The 18,355-nt window shown below is 38.3% G+C and overlaps 1 protein-coding gene across 3 annotated transcripts in view; it reads left to right on the top strand.

The window, feature by feature from the left end:
• Positions 1-18,355, top strand: part of DIS3L (DIS3 like exosome 3'-5' exoribonuclease) — a 32,449-nt gene extending 14,094 nt beyond the window's left edge. For 2 of the 3 annotated variants that reach the window (XM_054565247.1, XM_054565248.1), the window contains exons 5-17: positions 2,909-3,085; positions 4,063-4,141; positions 5,081-5,260; positions 7,275-7,444; positions 8,536-8,697; positions 10,370-10,617; positions 11,187-11,279; positions 13,345-13,878; positions 15,539-15,693; positions 15,795-15,973; positions 17,192-17,337; positions 17,715-17,889; positions 17,977-18,355. In XM_054565247.1, coding sequence (XP_054421222.1) covers positions 2,909-3,085; positions 4,063-4,141; positions 5,081-5,260; positions 7,275-7,444; positions 8,536-8,697; positions 10,370-10,617; positions 11,187-11,279; positions 13,345-13,878; positions 15,539-15,693; positions 15,795-15,973; positions 17,192-17,337; positions 17,715-17,889; positions 17,977-18,285 — 2,607 coding nt within the window. In that variant the 3' untranslated portion in view covers positions 18,286-18,355. Of the gene's footprint in view, positions 1-2,908; positions 3,086-4,062; positions 4,142-5,080; positions 5,261-7,274; positions 7,445-8,535; positions 8,698-10,369; positions 10,618-11,186; positions 11,280-13,344; positions 13,879-15,538; positions 15,694-15,794; positions 15,974-17,191; positions 17,338-17,714; positions 17,890-17,976 lie in introns of those variants that run through there. The other variant, XM_054565249.1, reaches the window with a different exon arrangement.

Below are 18,355 nucleotides of genomic sequence, written 5' to 3'. Positions count from 1 at the left end.
TCCCAGCTGGTCAGTCAAGTTCTAATGGTAGACAGCATCTTTTTATTCAGAAACTAGAATGAGGCCCTCTATTACCCCTGTCAGTTTACAGAAAGTCGAGTTGGATTTTGAATTGTAGATTCTATAAGCATTCCCAGGTGCATGTGTTGCTAAAGCTTTGCCAATAGAATTTTCTTGGCCCTTCTATAAAAAGTGTTGTGGCATGCCAGAGAATTCCAGGGGCACTGGATATTAATGGCGGTGTCACTTATTTTCTCTGTGGCAATGCATCATGTCTTGTTCCCACAGAGGACAGTTGACTAAAATTACACTTTTCTACTTTTTGTGAAAATTACTTTTCTTTGTAGTTCACTGGTATAGTATGGTTTTATTTGGTAGAGCATTTCCTAAGCAAACTGTGACCAAGGGCTTCATAGAGGTGAATGATAGCAGGAAAAAAGAGATACTGTGGAGTTCAGAGAAGGAAGCCCAAAATTTTCTGTGGAGGCTTGAAGTTAGGATGGGGAAGAGTAAAAGCAACCTACACTCCAGAAGAGGTGGTTTATAGTAGTAAAAATTAATCTTGGTAACTTTTATAAATTTAAGCCTTGGATAAAAATATTGGGGAATTTTCTGCAAAAAAAAAAAAAGTCCTTTAATTTATATAGTATTTGCTGAATTCGAGACATTTAAGATGAATTTATTTCATTTTATTCATTGTATTTTGTCTAAAGCCTCGTGCTTTTTTTTTTTTTTATCACTTCTTGTAATCACTGAATGTATTTATTTGCAGTTTAGGGGTAAAATTTTTATCAGTACTTTTTCTTTGGTGTTTTAGCTACAATTTACCTTTTTAATGAATATGTGACGTTGTACTATGGCTTATGCAACACCTAATGCTTAAGCAAGCCTTACTTTCAATGAGTGCTGTAACAGACCACTATATATTTACTTCTTACTGAGTTGCCTGTTTTGTTTCATACTAGTCACATTCTTGTTTTAAGTGCCTTTTAATTTTTTTTAAAGATTTTATTTATTTATTTTTAGAGGGGAAAGGAGAAAGAAAGGGAGAGAAACATCAGTGTACAGTTGCCTCTCACACGCCCCCCACCAGGACCCTCCCCACAACCCAGGCTTGCCTCGGAACTTGAACCAGTGACCCCTCAGTTAGCAGGCCAGCACTTAATCCACTAAGACACACCAGCCAGGGCTACATGCCTTTTAATTTTAACAGTTCACTTTGCAGTACTGTTTACTGAAGTTATTTGTTCAATGAAAATGCATAAATTTAAATACACATGCACACACCGATGCAGACAACTTCTTTTTTTTTGAATAAAGATTTATTAATTATTTTTAGAGAAAGGAAGGGAGGGAGAAAGAGAGGGATAGAAACATCAATGTGCGGATGCATCTCATGTGCCCCCTACTGGGGAGCTGGCCTGCAACCCAGGCATGTGCCCTACACTCAGATTCGAGCTGGCAACCCTTTGGTTCACAGGCTGGTGCTTAAGCCACTGAGCCACACCAACTAGAGCCAACTTTTAACAAGGCTCCTGTACCCTCTGTTGGCTTTCTCACCTCCCTCACACAATTTTCTTAATTATGTCTTCCACCTCCCCAGCTGTACTACAGGAGCAGCTGCCACTACTCCTAAATAAATATTTCCTGTTCTCCTTAGAATCAAACCCAGCTCTTACCAAACTTTTGGCACCTGAGGCTCATACTGGCATTGTGCAGTTGCTTTTTGTCCTTGTAAATTGAGCAGAGACTAATTCTTGGTGCTGATAAGTGACAAGTGGCCATAGAATTGGGGTATGATGTTAACACAGACAGAACTTCTGGAAGGACTAGAGAAAGAACTTCTGGAAAGACTAGGGAAAGAAGCAGTTTGAACAGGACCCTGAGATTAGTGGGAGAAATACTGGAGTCAACAACAAGGACAGTTTATTTTCTTTTTAAGTTGAGAAAAGGAATGTGCTAGACTCTACCTTAGACTTAAAGTTGAGTTAAAATCACATCTAAATTTGATTGTATTTAGTGAGAGTCAAACATCTGAGGGAATGTTCTCTGGACACACAGAATGGAAGTAACATAGACAACCTCAACCTCACCCCACCATCCCCTTGTGGGTGGTTGCCTTGGGGTTTTGTCCAAGGCCTTTATTTACATCAAGATGTACAATAATATTCAGTAATATTGGCGGGAACTCTGACACTTATTTCAGAGTTATGTTTCATACCAGATCATCACGCTAACAGCAGCACAGAGTGTGACCTACAGGAGGAGTGTTACTACACGTGTGGGTAGTCACAGACGAAGACTCAGTGCTCTGGGAGCAAAGGAAGTGGGGAAAAGCCTAATGCCACAGAACACTTTGCTCATTTGACTTTCCCCACTCTCTGTTCATTTGACATGGCCAGTGGGTTGGGGGAAGGGAGGCATTTCCTTGTACACTTTACTCCTTGCCATTTTTATGTGCTTATGTTTTTTTTTAATTTCAAACATTTCAGGGTAAAAACATATATATAAGAATGCACATGTAGGAGCTTTTTCTGTCCATTCATTGTAGGCCATTATCTGTAACAATGAGATACGTATAAGGACAGGCAGGCTGTTCGTGTGTGCACAAGTGTGTGTGTTGTATGTGGAGGGAGAGAGAGGGAGATTTGGAAGTTCACAGTAATCAGGGAGGTGGAAGTATTCCATGGCAGAAAAAGCCTCCCTGGGATTCATTTGGCAAGACTTCAGGGATTAATGAGGTGACAGAAAATGAACTGGTAGCATAAGGCTTAGGAAGGTAATGCTCATTTGACACATCTTCAAAACTGCGTGTTGGCAGTTGCTGTTTGGGATCTTTTATAACACTACTATAATGAAGAATTATTCTCTTCTGACTGTATTTCTCTCGTGCCTCTATTGAATGCAGAATTACCTGGACAATTTTTGGCCTGATTTAAAAGCCGCCCACGAGCTTTGTGATTCTATCCTTCAGTCTCGAAGAGAAAGAGAGAATGAGAGTCAGGAGAGCCACAGGAAGGAATACCCAGAACACCTTCCCCTGGAAGTGTTAGAGGCTGGCATTAAGTCTGGACGCTATATCCAGGTGAGGTGGTAAGAACGGGCGTCAGGACCAGTCATTATGTTTTCTTCTCTTCGTGCCTCCTGTCACAGATGTCTAACTTCAAAGGCTGTAAACAAGATGGGTATGAGTAAGCCAGGGCCAATGATGTTTAAGGTGCTTTGGGAGTCGTTCTTCCTGTTGATGTGGCTGTCTGTTTGGATCTGCTCTGCAATGTTCTTAATAGGGTTGCATATTTGAGTATCATATGAGTAGCCTTGTAAATGCCTCTGTCACAGGAAAAGAGAATATATTTTTGAATCAAGGTGTGGATGTTTGGCAAAATTGTAAATTGGTAAAATTTGGCTTCTTCAGTCCTTTGTCATTTTCCCACCTTTTTCAAGGGCCCCTTTATGATCCCCCAGGACCCTAATGCTGTCAGGGTCTTAATAAGAAATCATATAAAATTACTCAGATTTTAGGTTGTACATGTACTCATCTGTGTGTGTATGTATCTATGAATATGCAGTTTTATTCACATGCATAGATTTGTATATCCGTCACCACATCAAGATGCAGAATTGTTCTGTTTTGGATTTTACATTTTGAAGAAGCCACTCAAATGATTTTTATGCAGACAGAAGTTTCAGAATACCACATTGAAGTCCCTCCCTAAAGTGTGGGTATTTTAAATGAGTATACCTAGAGGGGCTAATGCTTTCAACTGGGAAGTAAAGTTCACAACCTTCCTTGGAGAGAAGGTTTTTTTAAAGGACTCTCATCAGTTAGGTAAGATAAGTCCTGGCACTTTCAGCACTTGGTGTAGCTAAGAGTAGTTTGGAACGATGGTGTGCTCTCTAGAGAAAAAAAATGTTGGTCATGAATATTATTCCTAAACAAAGGGATCGCAGATTTATAAGAATATTATAGGGATGTTTTCATGTAGTTCTTAAAAACTGCTCCTTTTGGAGGTAAAGCAGGCAGGAAGGAAATTTTCACATTGATTTTTATTATGATTTCAGGGAATTCTGAAAGTCAACAAACACAGAGCACAAATAGAAGCTTTTGTGCGACTTCAAGGAGCCAGCAGTAAAGATTCAGGTTCAGTATAAACCTTGCGTAAATCTCCAAGCTACCTTTTCATTCTGACATTACACAATGAAGGAAGCAAAGTTGAAATTGTCACAGCATGTGATATCCCCTTGTACACTAGGTGTGGAGTCATGAGTTGTTTTTTTCCTTTTTGTTGATAATTTCTGATCTTATTGTCATAAGCTTTAAGAGTTATACTAGCTAATTTTATGGAGTGGTTACTATAGATCAGGTACTTTTCTAAGCACTAAGCATAGATGTTGTTGTTTTCCATCTTATATATGTGAAGAATACAAATGAGGAAACTAAAATCTAGAGAAGCACAATAACTTGTCCCAGATCAACACCTGCTGAGTGGGGAGCTGAAACTGCCACTGAGGCAGACATTGCCCTGAGCTGCCCCACGTACTACACTGCCTCCCTGGCATCACTAAAAAAGTAAAAAAATGAAAAAAAAATGTGTAAATAAGTTGTATGATGGAATGTACTTCCTAGTTCTGCAATGAAAAGGTAAAAACAAACCCTGGTAGTCAAGGGAGCCTGGCTCGGTTGAAGGAGAATGAGAAGCGATGGCTTTTTTGAGGTTTCTGCTCATCGGAATCATCCCTGTTGGTTCTGCAGTATCCACAGTTTATCAGCCTACTGGCCACCCCCCGGCTGTGTGGCCCCTGCAGGTGTGGGACAGAATGCCAATGTAGGCTTACATGGTCTTGTTCAGGGAAGTGTCACCTACCTGAAAGGATGATTGAGGGTAGCCCTTTATGAAAACACATTATAAAGTATGACATGGTGGCCATATTTCTTCATTCCTAACCTGGAGAACAAAAGAAGCCTGGTCTATTTTTTGGAAGGAGGAAGCTTTTCTTTGAAGGAAAGCTGATTAGATATATATTATTATGTCTGAGGTGTCTACACTTACGGGGTTTCTCTGTGCTGTCCCAAACACAGGTTTAGTTAGTGACATCCTAATCCATGGGATGAAGGCTCGAAACCGCTCAATTCATGGAGATATGGTAGTTGTGGAACTGCTTCCTAAAAATGAATGGAAAGGAAGAACCACTGCCCTGTGTGAGAATGACAATGATGACAAGGCCACAGGAGAGTCCCCAAGTGAGCCCATGCCCACAGGTGAGCCACCTGGAAAGTCACACAGTTAGCCATTTTTCTTGTGATATGTTTATTTTTCCTCTCCTCAACATCCAGAAGTAATGCAATTATTAATACATAATGCCATCTTTTTTCCTACACTATCAGTTTCCTCTCTTGGCAAGTTTATTTTGTTCTCATCAGCACCCAATTATGCTGTCATATCTTCCATCTAAAACAACAACAAACCCTCTTGAGCCCCACATCCACTGCAGCTACCACCCTTTCTTCTGCTTCAGTCTATGGTAAGACTCAGTGAAAGTTGACTCTGCTTTCTCTCTGCTTCCTCTTCACTCATTTTCTCCCAAAGGCACAACATTCAGGTGCGCCCCCCACCCCCAAAATAAAATCTCGACCTCTTGTCAAGATCACCAGCAACCTCTTTGCCAGCAGTTCTTGGCATCTGTAACCTGTCGGCAGCACTCGGCCTATGAGCCACTGCCTCTCCTCATTGGCTTCTGGGTTCTTCCCCTTCCCGACTCGCTGCTCCTCCTCATTTCCTTCGCTGGTTCTTCTTGGGTGCACCCAGCTTCTCTCTGGATCTCTTTTTCCCCAAGCACTCTCCCTAGAAGAGCTCATTCAGTTCTCTAGCTCTCTGTCTCCAGCCCAAACCCCTTTAGCCTCCAATCTTGTCTATTTGGCACCTTCCCCTGAATGTCTAATGGGCATCTCACAGCTAACATGCCTAATAACAAATTCCCACTTTCTGCATCCAAACCTGCTCCTCTGCTAGTCTTCCCCATCTGCATAAATGGCAAGTTTATTCTTACAACGGTCAACCCAAAGACCCAGAAATCATCCTTGAATTTTCTTTCATACGTCAGCAAGTCCTGGCAGCTCTCACTGAACTCAGCCACTCCACGCTCCGCCACACCTCTCCTGATTCGTCCACTAGAAGGCCTTGGTGAGATTTTCCCAGCAGCCTTCTCACTGGTCTCCTGCCCCCACACTTGCTCCCCGGAGGTCTTTTCTCCACACAGAAACCACAGTGATTCTTTTAAAAGTCCATATCTTGCCATGTCTCTGCTCAAAACTCTCCAGTGGCTGCTCCCTGTTTCAGAATAAAATCCAAAGTCCTTACTCGGGCCTACAAGACTCTACTAGCTCGGGCCGCCTTCTAGCACCGTCCTCTTCGTCATTCTGCTGCTGCCACATTGACCGACTTGTCTTTCCCTCCACCCCAGCCATCCTTATACCTCCTTTCCTCACTTCAAGTCTCTGCTCAGATGTCACTTTTATTTCAAATAGCTGCTACTTCTGAACCTTTTTGACTCTTGGTCACCTTATCCGTATATCTTTCTTAGCAATCATCACTACCTCACATATGTTTAAGAGCTGCTCTTTCCCACCCCTTACATGGACACCCAGACTAGCATGTAAACTCCAGGAAATCAAGGACTTTGTTTAGGTACTGCTATATCCCCCTCCCCTAGAAAAGGGCCTGACTCCTGGTAGGGGCTCTATAAATGTTTGTGAAAAGATAGCACTTTTAACTATTAAAGTTTGTTTTTTCAGTCAGTGGTGATTAAAAGTATTGTGTATCAAACTTAAACGATTTATATCCTTTTCTGTATATCATGTTGGGCCAAACGATTTTGGCTGGGGAGAAAATGCAAGAAAAGTAGTAAAAATGCACAGTAGAGGGCATGGGTTAAAAAAAGTGAAAATCATTGACTTTTCCCAACATACCTAAACCTGAGGTCGATAAGCTAAGGTCAAAAGAAAAAATGGGACTAATGGATTTTAATGGTCACATCAGGCCCCTCAGAAAAAAGGGCATACTGACAATGTCATTAAAATATTTTTTTAAATCCATCTTAGTAATAAAATGCTAGGAAAGCAAATGTTTATGCATCTCTAGATTTGTATGGATGTGCTTGAAAAAACTGGGATGTTGTGTTTCCTGCTTTCTTCCTCACTGCTGAACTGGTCAGGGTCTATGTAGGTGACACCTCACCATTTAAGGTTTTACTGATTTATGTTTTTTTTCTCAAAGGTAAAGTGGTTGGCATCCTTCAGAAGAACTGGCGGGATTATGTGGTGACATTTCCATCCAGAGAAGAGGTCCAATCTCAGGGCAAAAATGCTCAGAAAATCCTAGTTACACCTTGGGATTACAGAATTCCCAAAATCCGAATTAGCACTCAGCAAGCAGAAGCCCTCCAGGTAGCTGACATTGTACCCTTTACTGTTTTCCTCCTGTCTTTGCCAGCTTTTGAGCAGTACCAGAAAACATTGTTAATTCCTTTGCATAAGAAGGGATAAATTATTGATGGCATCTGGCATTCGGGATCCTGTTTTTTAAAAATTCTAAATATATAGAACCATCTATTAAGTAGTCCTTGGTTAATAAATGAAGGCCAGAGAGAAACTGTCCTAGAAAGAGCTGTGTAAGAGAACTAGAGAGAACGTACATTATCCAGCTGTCCAACACAGAAACTTTGAATAGATACACTGTGCCAACACTAACAAGCTTTCTTCTAGCAAGCAATACAGAAATACGATCACTCTGCCCTATAGAGATGATATAGTGGTACTTCACAGAATCGATTGTCCATAAAGGAATATAGCACCAGAGAGCAGATATAAACAAGAAAGTTAGAAACTAACCTTTACTGTGGTGAAGACTATAAGCATCACCCAATTTGATTTGCCTGACATTTTGCAGTTTCTAAATGAGACACTGAGGCAAGATGTCCCCAGCCAGTAATCTGGTCATTGTGTACCTCTACATCTTGAAGCCTTATAAAGGCTTTCAGAGGTCATTTGGAGCTACTGCTTTCCTTATCCGTGGTTTGCTGGAATTTTGGGGCATTTGGGTTCAGTCACACTGATACCTTCTTCCCCACCAAAAGATGTCTTAAGAAATTAGAAAGTAACTCCACACACACACACACAAAATTGAGATTTTTGTTTTGAAATTTCATTTGGACTATGCATAGATGAGTCTTTCCCTTGTATTGCAAAGGTTAACTAAAATGTGTTACAGTTGGCTTTCTTTAATAGACTAAAATTTCCAGCCCATTTATTTGATGTGGAGAGGTGATACCTCCTTTGAAAGCATGGGGCCAAGCATTTACATACTGTCTGGAAATTTAGTAAAACAGGAAGGTCTATTAAAAAAACACCCACTATTTGCAAATTGGCTATTCCCTTTGGAGCTTGATGTAGTTTAACCCTTGCTTGTTTGGTGCTTCTAAATGATCCACTTAACTCCTGGCGCTGGGCTCATATTTTTTTCCTATCCTTTCCTGCAGGACTTCAGGGTGGTCGTGCGCATTGATTCCTGGGAGTCGACATCTGTGTATCCAAATGGACATTTTGTGCGTGTTTTAGGAAGAATTGGAGATCTAGAAGGAGAAATTTCCACCATCCTAGTAGAGAACAGTATATCTGTTGCCCCTTTCTCAGAAGCTCAGGTCAGATTTCCCTGAGAATGTTGGTCTGGTGAAAGACATTTTGTATAGTTTCTTTTGGCCTTTGTTATTGTTTGTTTTATCATTAAGAAACAAAAAAATCTCTGCACTATGTCACAACGCACTGTCTAAAGCTACAGATAGTGGAAAAATCTCACTCCTCTTTATTCTGTTTGGACCAGATTGAAGTCAGCTTCAAGTGCAGAGTTAGTTTCCTGTTGCCTCACAGCTCTCAAAATTTTACATTTTCTAGCTGTACTTAAAAATGGTTTGTCAGTGTCTTATAGTCAGTATGCATTCATCCCCAGTAATTGCAAGGGTACCTAGTTACAGACACACTGGGCTCCCCTCTCTGTCATAATCATTCAACCGCAAAAAGCTGAAGAAAGCTTTCACACATCGCTGATCGATCCATGGGTTAAAAAAAAAAAAAATCATGCTCATTATGAAACAGTTTTGTAACCTTTACAGAAGACAAAAATTTCATGAACATAAAGCATCAGCTATTTTCATCACTTTGTGATCTTTTAAAATCCTCGTAAGTCTTGTTTATTATTCTTGCATGGCTATATTCATAGTATGCACATACGACTTTCTGTTCTGCTTCCTTCAGTTAAAATTATTTTTGTATATTGACATAGCCTACTTATTTTTAATAGTTGTGGCAAATTACTGTATATTGATGTACTCTCGTTTGCTTAAGCATTCCTCAGTTGTTGGGCATTTGGGCTGTTTAATTTTTTAGTATTTAAAAAAATGTTACTTCACTTTTATAAACATTGCTTTTTTTCTTTCTAATCATTTTTCTTGGAATGTAATCCTTAAAGTGAGATTACCAAATCAAAGGACATAAAAAATGTAAATAGTTTTCGTTATGTATTGGCAGATTGTTCTCCAGAAAAATTGGACCAGTTTGCATCACCATCAAGAGCATATGGGTGTTCTCAATTTCATTAGAGTTTTTGACAGAACAGTAGCTATAATAAATATTTTAGAATATTTTACATTATTAAATTTTTATGTTTACATTAGTTTCTGGAAATTATTTGTTGACTTGTTTCAGCTCTTAGTGAAAATGATAGAATAAAATAAAGCATAAATTAGACTTACAGAACTAGAATACTCTTCCCTTTTAGCCTACTTAACTGCAAATTGATGGTTTAAACAGGTAATAATGGAGAAAAAAATGCCCTAGATTGGTCCTGCCTAAATTATCTTTGAGGAATAAACTTCTAACATTTGGAACATGTTGGGTTTTTTTTTTTCAGGGCTTGACTTGAATTAAAAGCTCAACTATGTTTAAATAAATGGATCATTTGAAAATGGCGTAGAGGCTGTACTCTTTATAAGCCGCCCATTTGTTCCTGCTCCAGCACGCATAGCTACAGAGGCTGGTCAAAGTTGCGGGACATTCCTGCCAGACCATGAGCATCCTCAAGGGCAGGGGCTGTGTCTTTTCTATTGACTCCTGACTTTCCAGGGCCTAGCACAGTTCCTGACACATATGAGGCACCTAATAAATCATTACTGATCAGAAGAAACACAGGTTAATTGCAGAGAGTAATGGGGAATGAATGGGACTTCGATGAGATCACATTGAGAATGTCAGAGAGTAAATTTTTACAGGAAACGTGTGCTGGGAGAATTGCTGAATATTTGGCCTCTCATTGTACAGATGTGTGAGATGCCAGTAAACACACCAGAAAAGCCCTGGAAGGTGAGTCCTGAAGAGGAACAAGAACGTAGAGACTTGAGGAAAACTCATCTTGTTTTCAGCATTGACCCCAAAGGTTGTGAAGATGTGGATGACACGCTGTCAGTCAGAACCTTAAATAATGGCAACCTGGAACTCGGGGTTCACATTGCAGATGTCACACATTTTGTGAAACCAAATTCTTATATTGATATTGAAGCTAGGACAAGGTAATGCTACTTGAAATCAGCCCTGTGATTATTTATATGTGACTGTAATGTATGTTGTCTATGCTAGTTTCAGATTTTTTAAACATAAATTTCACAATTTTTTACAATTCTAAAGATCTCTTCCAGAAAAAATAAAATTGAGTTCCATTCCCCCTTCTCCTTTAGAAAAATAGTGCCTTGATCAATGCACCTTGCTACTTGTAACAGAATCTTTTCATACATTGTTTCCTTCTAAAATGAAATGGGTTAAATTTTTTCATGTAGCAATATACTATTTTATATAAATACTGGATCATTACACTCTAATTTTTTTTTATACAACTAAGAGTCCTGTCACTTTTTCTTTCTTTTTTATATCAGTGAAAGCATACTTAGCCCAAAGCAGTATCACGTTGAAGAGTGGGAATGTGGGAATAGCTCTATTACCCAGTCGGCTGCACTTTATGAAAAACAACAGCCTTGGGGAATTTGTACTGAGATGTTGGCCGTTTACCTCACAGCAGCCATGCATTCAGCAGTTCTGCTTCTTGCTGCTGAAGGTCATGTACTGGTATGTGTGTCATTCACAGGGCCACCACTTATTATTTAGCAGACCGACGCTATGATATGCTGCCCTCCATCCTCAGCGCTGATTTGTGCTCCCTGCTGGGAGGTGTCGATAGGTGAGTTCATTATTTTTACCTGGGTGATGTCTGGTGCTCTTGCTTCTGGCCTCTTTCTCCTTTATAATGTGCTCTATCACCCCCACGCCCTACCCCTCCTTCTCCCCTGTATCCTCTACACCCCTCTGTACCACTCATTTTCAGACAGCTTTATTTCTCTAGCCGTCTCTTCCCTTCCTCTCCTCTTTTCTCTCTCTCTCTGCCCGTGAGGCTGTTTCTCCCCCTGTGTTTTGGCTTTTATAAAGTCAACTAAAGCCTTGAGAACAAATGGGCACAACTTTGTGCATATGTATTCCCTGGTTGAGGCTGTTTTGCATGAGGAGCATGAACTTTGGAAGGATTTTTTTTTTTTGTATTTAAAGTTTATATCTATTTTTGAATAGGTAATACAATTATATAGTCCAAAATTTGTAGGTTCTAAAACATATTTAGTGAAACGAATCCCTCCTACCATTTTTCCAATTTCTTACATATTTTTCTAGGTATAATACACATATATACAAGTATGGACATGTGGTCTTTCTTTTTTACACAAATGGTGACATTATATACAGGATGGGACAAAAGTAGGTTTGTAGTTGTGAGTATATGAAATACAGAATTATTCTTGTATTATTATTTATTAATTATTGTATTATTTTCCATATGATCCTGTAAACCTAGTTTTGTCCCATCGTGTATGGGGCAGCCGAGGGGGAAGGAAGGGGGAGACATGAAGCGGAGCTCAGGCGGTAATGCGAGTGAAGCTTTGCTTGCTCACCTGCTCTCACCTCCTGCTATGTGGTCTGGTTCTGCAGCCCTGGAGTTGGGGACCCCTGCTGTTCAGCACTTTGCTTTTTTTTTAACTTCATATATTTTGGGGATCATTCCTTGTTAATAAAAGTTGCTTATCTATGCAAATATGGATTGTTTCCAGTCTTTTGCTATTACAGACAAAACTACTGATTACTTGGAACATAAGTCATTTCATATTTTTTAAAGTACAGTGTATGTGGAGAATAAATTCCTAGAAGTGGAACTTCTGTGTCAAAGGGTATATGTATTTGTGTTGGGTAGATTTAGTCAAATTACCCTCCAAGAGTTTACAACAATTATAGTCCCACCATCAGTGTGTGAGAATGCTTGTTTCCCCACAGCTTTGCCAACACAATATGTTGTAATTTTTTATCTTTGCCAATTTGATAGATGAAAATGGTATCTTAGGATGGTTTTGATTTTCACTGTAACTCAACTACTATGGGTAAAGTTAAACATTTTGTATATGTTTAACAGGCATTAATGTATCCCTTTCTGTGAATTATTTCATGTTCCTTTGCCCTTTTTTTGAGTGTTTAATCTATTAGTAATTGACTTTTAAGAGTTCTTTGCCTCTTAGGAAAATTAGCCCTTTTTTAATATGAATTGCAAATGTTGCATGTTTTTAAATATTTAAATAGTTATTTGGTGGCAAAGTGATTCTTTATTAAATGAACTTTTTGCTAATTTACATGCCATTAAGACTGATATCACAGTTCGGTGTCATTCTATAGGATTTGAAAGGCTTTGCTCTTCTTTACTAGAGAGCCCAATAGACTTGACTCCCTCTATCAGTTCTATGCTATGGAGAACTGTAAGGTAGGGTTTGTAACATTACATTGTAAACTCATTTCATATTTGCTCAGAGCTCAACAGAACCTAGTCTAACTTTGATTTAGTGGTGGAGTGTTTGGATTGAGACATCAGACCAAAAACCTGTAGCAAAGCCATTTATTTCAAGTTACACTTAGAGTCTAATTTTGCTTGCTTCAAAAATGGAGGAATTAGCCCTGGGTGGTGTGGCTTAGGGGATTGAGTGCCCGTCTGTGAACTGAAAGGTCACCAGTTCAATTCCTGGTCAGAACACCTGCCTGGGTTGCAGGCAAGGTCCCCAACTGGGGGTGTGTGAGAGGCAACTGATAACGTGTCTCTCACACATTGATGTTTCTCTCCCTCTCTCCTTTCCTTCCTATCTCTTTAAAAATAAATAAATAAAATCTTCTAAAAATGGAAGAATTAAATAATGATTTCATTGTTACTGATTTTGTAGGTATGCTGTGAGCGTCATGTGGGAATTGGATAAAACCTCCTATGAAATTAAGAAAGTGTGGTATGGCAGAACCATTATTCGATCAGCATACAAACTGTTTTATGAAGCAGCCCAGGAACTACTGGATGGAAACTTTAACATCGTTGATGATATTCCAGAATTCAGAGATTTGGATGAGAGGAGCAGAGATGCCAAGCTAGAGGAGTTAGTGTGGGCAATTGGAAAGTTGACTGACATAGCACGCCATGTCCGAGCTAAACGAGACCTCTGTGGTGCCCTGGAACTGGAAGGGGTAGAAGTTCGCGTGCAGCTAGATGAAAACAAGAACATTCATGACCTCATCCCCAAGCAACCCCTGGAAGTCCATGAGACGGTGGCTGAATGCATGATCCTGGCCAACCACTGGGTAGCCAGGAAGATCTGGGAGAGCTTCCCTCATCAGGCCTTGTTGCGCCAACACCCTCCTCCACACCAGGAGTTTTTCTCAGAACTAAGAGAATGTGCTAAAGCAAAAGGCTTCTTCATAGATACACGGTAATTCCCCTTTTGAGGGGGCAGAGGAATGGAAGGGAACATTGTGCACTTATTTATCTTGCAGTAGTTCTTAAAATGTGACAGCCAGATATTTGACCAAAATAGAAAACTTCTTGGCTCTCTTTCTTCCTTGACTATAATGTAGGTATAGAGACTTAAAATTAAAACAAGTCTATTGAGGCATAATTTTGACCCACTAAACTTTGTAATACAGAAGTAAGGAACTTTGATTTAATTTCATCTAGTCCTTAGGCAAATCCCAAGAAATAATTCTATTTATTTCACTACTTTAAAAATGCAGCATTATCATAGGACACCACACTGATGGTAAATTTATACCAACCTTCCATAGACTGAGACTTTTTACTCCCCACCTCCAGGATAAAATATTTTCCATGTTAAAAATGATGTATGAAGAGGATTTTTCAATATTTTGTTGTGAAGTAACAGGTCCTAATTTTATTCATTAATCAAAATGGATTCGTTTGCTTCCATCTTTAGGTAATAATATCTTTTACTGCTTTGTTTGGTTGAGCTCTGTGTTTGTGTGCCAGGCGCATGTGCTACGGGCTCTCAGATACCCTTTTGTGTCATTCATATTTTACAGGTAGGGAAATTAAGTCTGGAGAGGTTAATAACTTGACTATAATTTAATAGCTATTCAGGACTGAGCCAAGATTGGAGTCCAAGTCTGTTAAACTTGAAAGCTCACAGTGCCCACTGTATTGCTTTTCTTTTCTTTTCATCATTCTCCATCTTCCCCCTTTTCTCTTGGGGCTACACTACAGAACTGAATTATGTGCTCTATTATTAAGTTTGTAGTATAATCCTATTATATCCTGGGTTTTTAAAAATTATTTGAGAGTAAGTAAATAAAATGCTGTCTCTTTAAGTAATAATAATTTATTAATAATAATTGAAGTAAGAAGACTATTTCATATTCCATGACTGTTTGAAACATCCAGGAGAGCTAGGTTTCTTCTACTTGCGTATATCAGGTTTAGTTTAGTTTTGTTTTTTAACTGTCTGGCTCCATAATTCTTGTTTTAAAAAAAGAAAAAGTCCATCCTTTGACCTGTACAGTATGTTTAAATTTAAGAGTGTTAAGAATTCAGCAAATATTTAACCACCTGCTTTGTGCTGAGCATTAACTTAACCTCATAGGTATTAATGCATTAATCTTTACGGCTTTAAAAACTTTTAGCCCTCGCTGGTGCATCTCAGTGTATTGAGCACCGGCCTGTGAACCAAAGGGTCACTGGTTCAATTCCCAGTCAGGGCACATGCCCGGGTTGAGGGCAGGTCCCCAGTCAGGGGACACACGAGAGGCAACCACACATCGATGTTTCCCTCCTTCTCTTTCTCCCTCCCTTCCCCTCTGTCTAAAAATAAGTAAATAAAACCTTAAAAAAAAACCATTTAAACACTGACACACTTTTTTTTTGTTTAAATCTTAACAATTAAACTAGATTTCTGTAGTTGAAAAGAGTTCCTTCTGAAATGTGTCCAAAATAAATTTCACTCCTGTTGTATGAGAGTATTCAGACTGATGAGTGAAGTGTTCCTCTTAGAGAGTTAGAGAGTTGACTTATGAATCATTGTTGGGGACTAAATAAAAGTTTTTCCTTTTTTTTTTTTTTTTTTTTTTTTTTTTGGTCAGGTCTAATAAGACACTGGCTGATTCTCTGGATAATGCAAACGACCCCAATGATCCCATTGTAAATAGATTGCTCCGCTCTATGGCTACCCAGGCCATGTCTAATGCACTGTATTTCTCTACTGGATCCTGTGCAGAGGAAGAGTTCCATCATTATGGTGAATGATAAAATTTTTCTTTATGTGCCCATAACCTTAAGTAGGTTGTTTTAAAAAGTATTTATTGTTGTTTATTTTGATCTTTTGGCTTCTTTTTAAAGGTCTTGCATTAGATAAATATACTCACTTTACTTCTCCAATAAGAAGATACTCAGATATTATAGTACACCGATTATTAATGGCAGCCATTTCAAAAGATAAGAAAATGGAAATTAAGGAAAATTTGTTCAGCAACAAAGATCTTGAGGAATTGTGCAGACACATCAACAACAGAAACCGAGTAAGAGGGGCTTTAATTTCTCTTCCCATTATCTCTTTTGCTAAAAGAATATCAGCTTTATTGTGTGATAGAATGAAGTACTGTATATTTTAGAAAATTAAATTTTAGAATTATCCTAACCAATGAAATAACATGAAACACTATAAAGTTTGTTGAATACCTCTTAATACATTTACAAATGTCCTGAAGTAATTTAATGTGGATTTGGGAAATTTAACAATAGTTTAGATGTTTTTCTCAAAATGTAGAAATGTAAAAGATCATCTATCATCTTACCACCCAGAGGTAACCATTATTAACAATTCTACATACTTTTTATTTATTAAAAACATTATACCATATCTGTTTTAAAATCTGCCTGTTTCATGTAACACATTATTGATAGCCCACCATGTCAGTATAGTTACATCATAGTTTTAGAAGCTGTTTTGTGTTCTATTTCATGTTGTTGCTAGTGGCTTCAATATTGCACAGCATAGAACTAGATCATTTGGTGATATGTAAAATTAGAAACTACCTAAATGTTTAATACAATTTTCTATATCCAATGTTCTGTAGTTCTGTGCTTCGTAATATTATAGCTACAGTCATGTTTGCGATTTAAATTAAAATTTTTAAAAACTCAAAAATTCAATTCATCAGTCACACTAGCCACCTTTCATATATGCTCAATAAACATGTAGCTAGTGGTAACCTTTAGAGCAACACATTTCATCATTGCAGAAAGTTCTCTTGGGCAGCGGTGCTTTAGGTAATATAGTTTACAACAATCCTTGTGTATAGACTTTTACAGACAGCTCAGATTATTGCCTGGATAAATTCCTAGTAACACTGAATTGCTGAGTCAAAAGGTGAGCACAAATGGAACTGTGATACATATTACTAAATTGCCCTCCAGAGTAGTAATACTAATTTCTACTTCCATCAACAGGATTTTGGTAGGATACTTTTCCTCTACCTGAATGAACTATACATAGTTTCTAAATAACAACAGGCTGCTTTCTTAAATATTTAATTGTCTAAGACATTTTTGAGAGAACGATACTGATGGTTTTGTTCCCACAAAAATTGATTTAATCCATAAGAGAATATTTATTAATAGTTTTATAAAGTCTAGCCTTTTTAAAGACGTTGTTTTTGTAGGACTATGAATTTCATGTTTCTTCTGGGAATGTCAGGGGAGTCTGTCATCATGATTTGGGGTGTTGCTTCTTGCAGGCAGCTCAGTGTTCTCAGAAGCAGTCTACTGAGCTCTTCCAGTGCATGTATTTTAAAGACAAAGGCCAAGAAACAGAGGAGCACTGCATATCTGATGGGGTTATTTATTCAATTAGAACAAATGGTGTGCTCGTATTTATACCAAGGTATGTTATATCTAATATAAAAATTGTTAACAAATCATAGTTCAACTGAAAGTATAAAACACAAACAGTACTTTGGGTATAATTTATTAAAATATTTATTTTAGCAATTATTTATAGTTATATGTACATAATGTAATGTATATATAATTTACTATGTATGTATAAAAGATTAGAATCTAGTATATCTGTATCACTCTTAGAATAAAATTTTACTTAGCAAGACATTTTGTTTCTATCTGATTAATGAAATAAATATTTGGAGGTCAATCACAAGAAAAGTTGTTTTTAATCTAGAAGAAAAACTAGCATTCTAGATAAGTATACAAGATGTGCATAGTAAGAATTATCTCTGGATTTTTATTCTGGCAATGATTCAGGTTTGGGATTAAAGGTGCTGCATATCTGAAAAATAAAGACGGTTTAGTTATCTCATGTGGTCCAGATAGCCGTTCTGAATGGAAACCAGGATCCCTTCAACGATTTCAGAACAAAATCACCTCAACCACAACAGGAGGGGAATCTGTTACATTTCGTTTGTTTGACCATGTAACGGTAAGTCTGTATTTACATTAAATACCGATTTCAGTGTAAATAACAAAGAATGTGATTTAATAATACGCACTTTATCCTGTATGATAGGTGAGAATATCTGTACAGACCTCACGTTGCCATTCTGATACAATCAGGCTTGAAATAATGAGCAACAAACCATACATGATACCAGATACAGAACTCTTTCATCAGAGTTCACTCTTGCTAAAGAGTGATTTAGTGAAAGAAGTAACTAGATCTGTGGAGGAAGCTCAGCTAGCCCAAGAAGTCAAAGTAAACGTCATTCAGGAAGATTGTCAAGAATATTGCCAGACTAAGGGAAGAAGCCTGTACAGACTTCTAGAGGAGATACGGGACCTAGCTCTCCTGGATGTTTCAAACAGTCATGGAATATGAAATACTCTTCTCACTTCAATAAAAGAACTTTATCTTATGTGAATGCTTTACCTTATTTTCAACATTAACG

Source organism: Pteronotus mesoamericanus, unplaced genomic scaffold, assembly GCF_021234165.1.
Source record: "Pteronotus mesoamericanus isolate MK-2021 breed Mesoamerican mustached bat unplaced genomic scaffold, CSHL_Meso_final contig_164, whole genome shotgun sequence".
Lineage (NCBI taxonomy): Eukaryota > Metazoa > Chordata > Mammalia > Chiroptera > Mormoopidae > Pteronotus > Pteronotus mesoamericanus.
The sequence above is the reverse complement of the archived record's forward strand: the minus strand, read 5'-3'. Positions and strand labels throughout refer to the sequence as shown.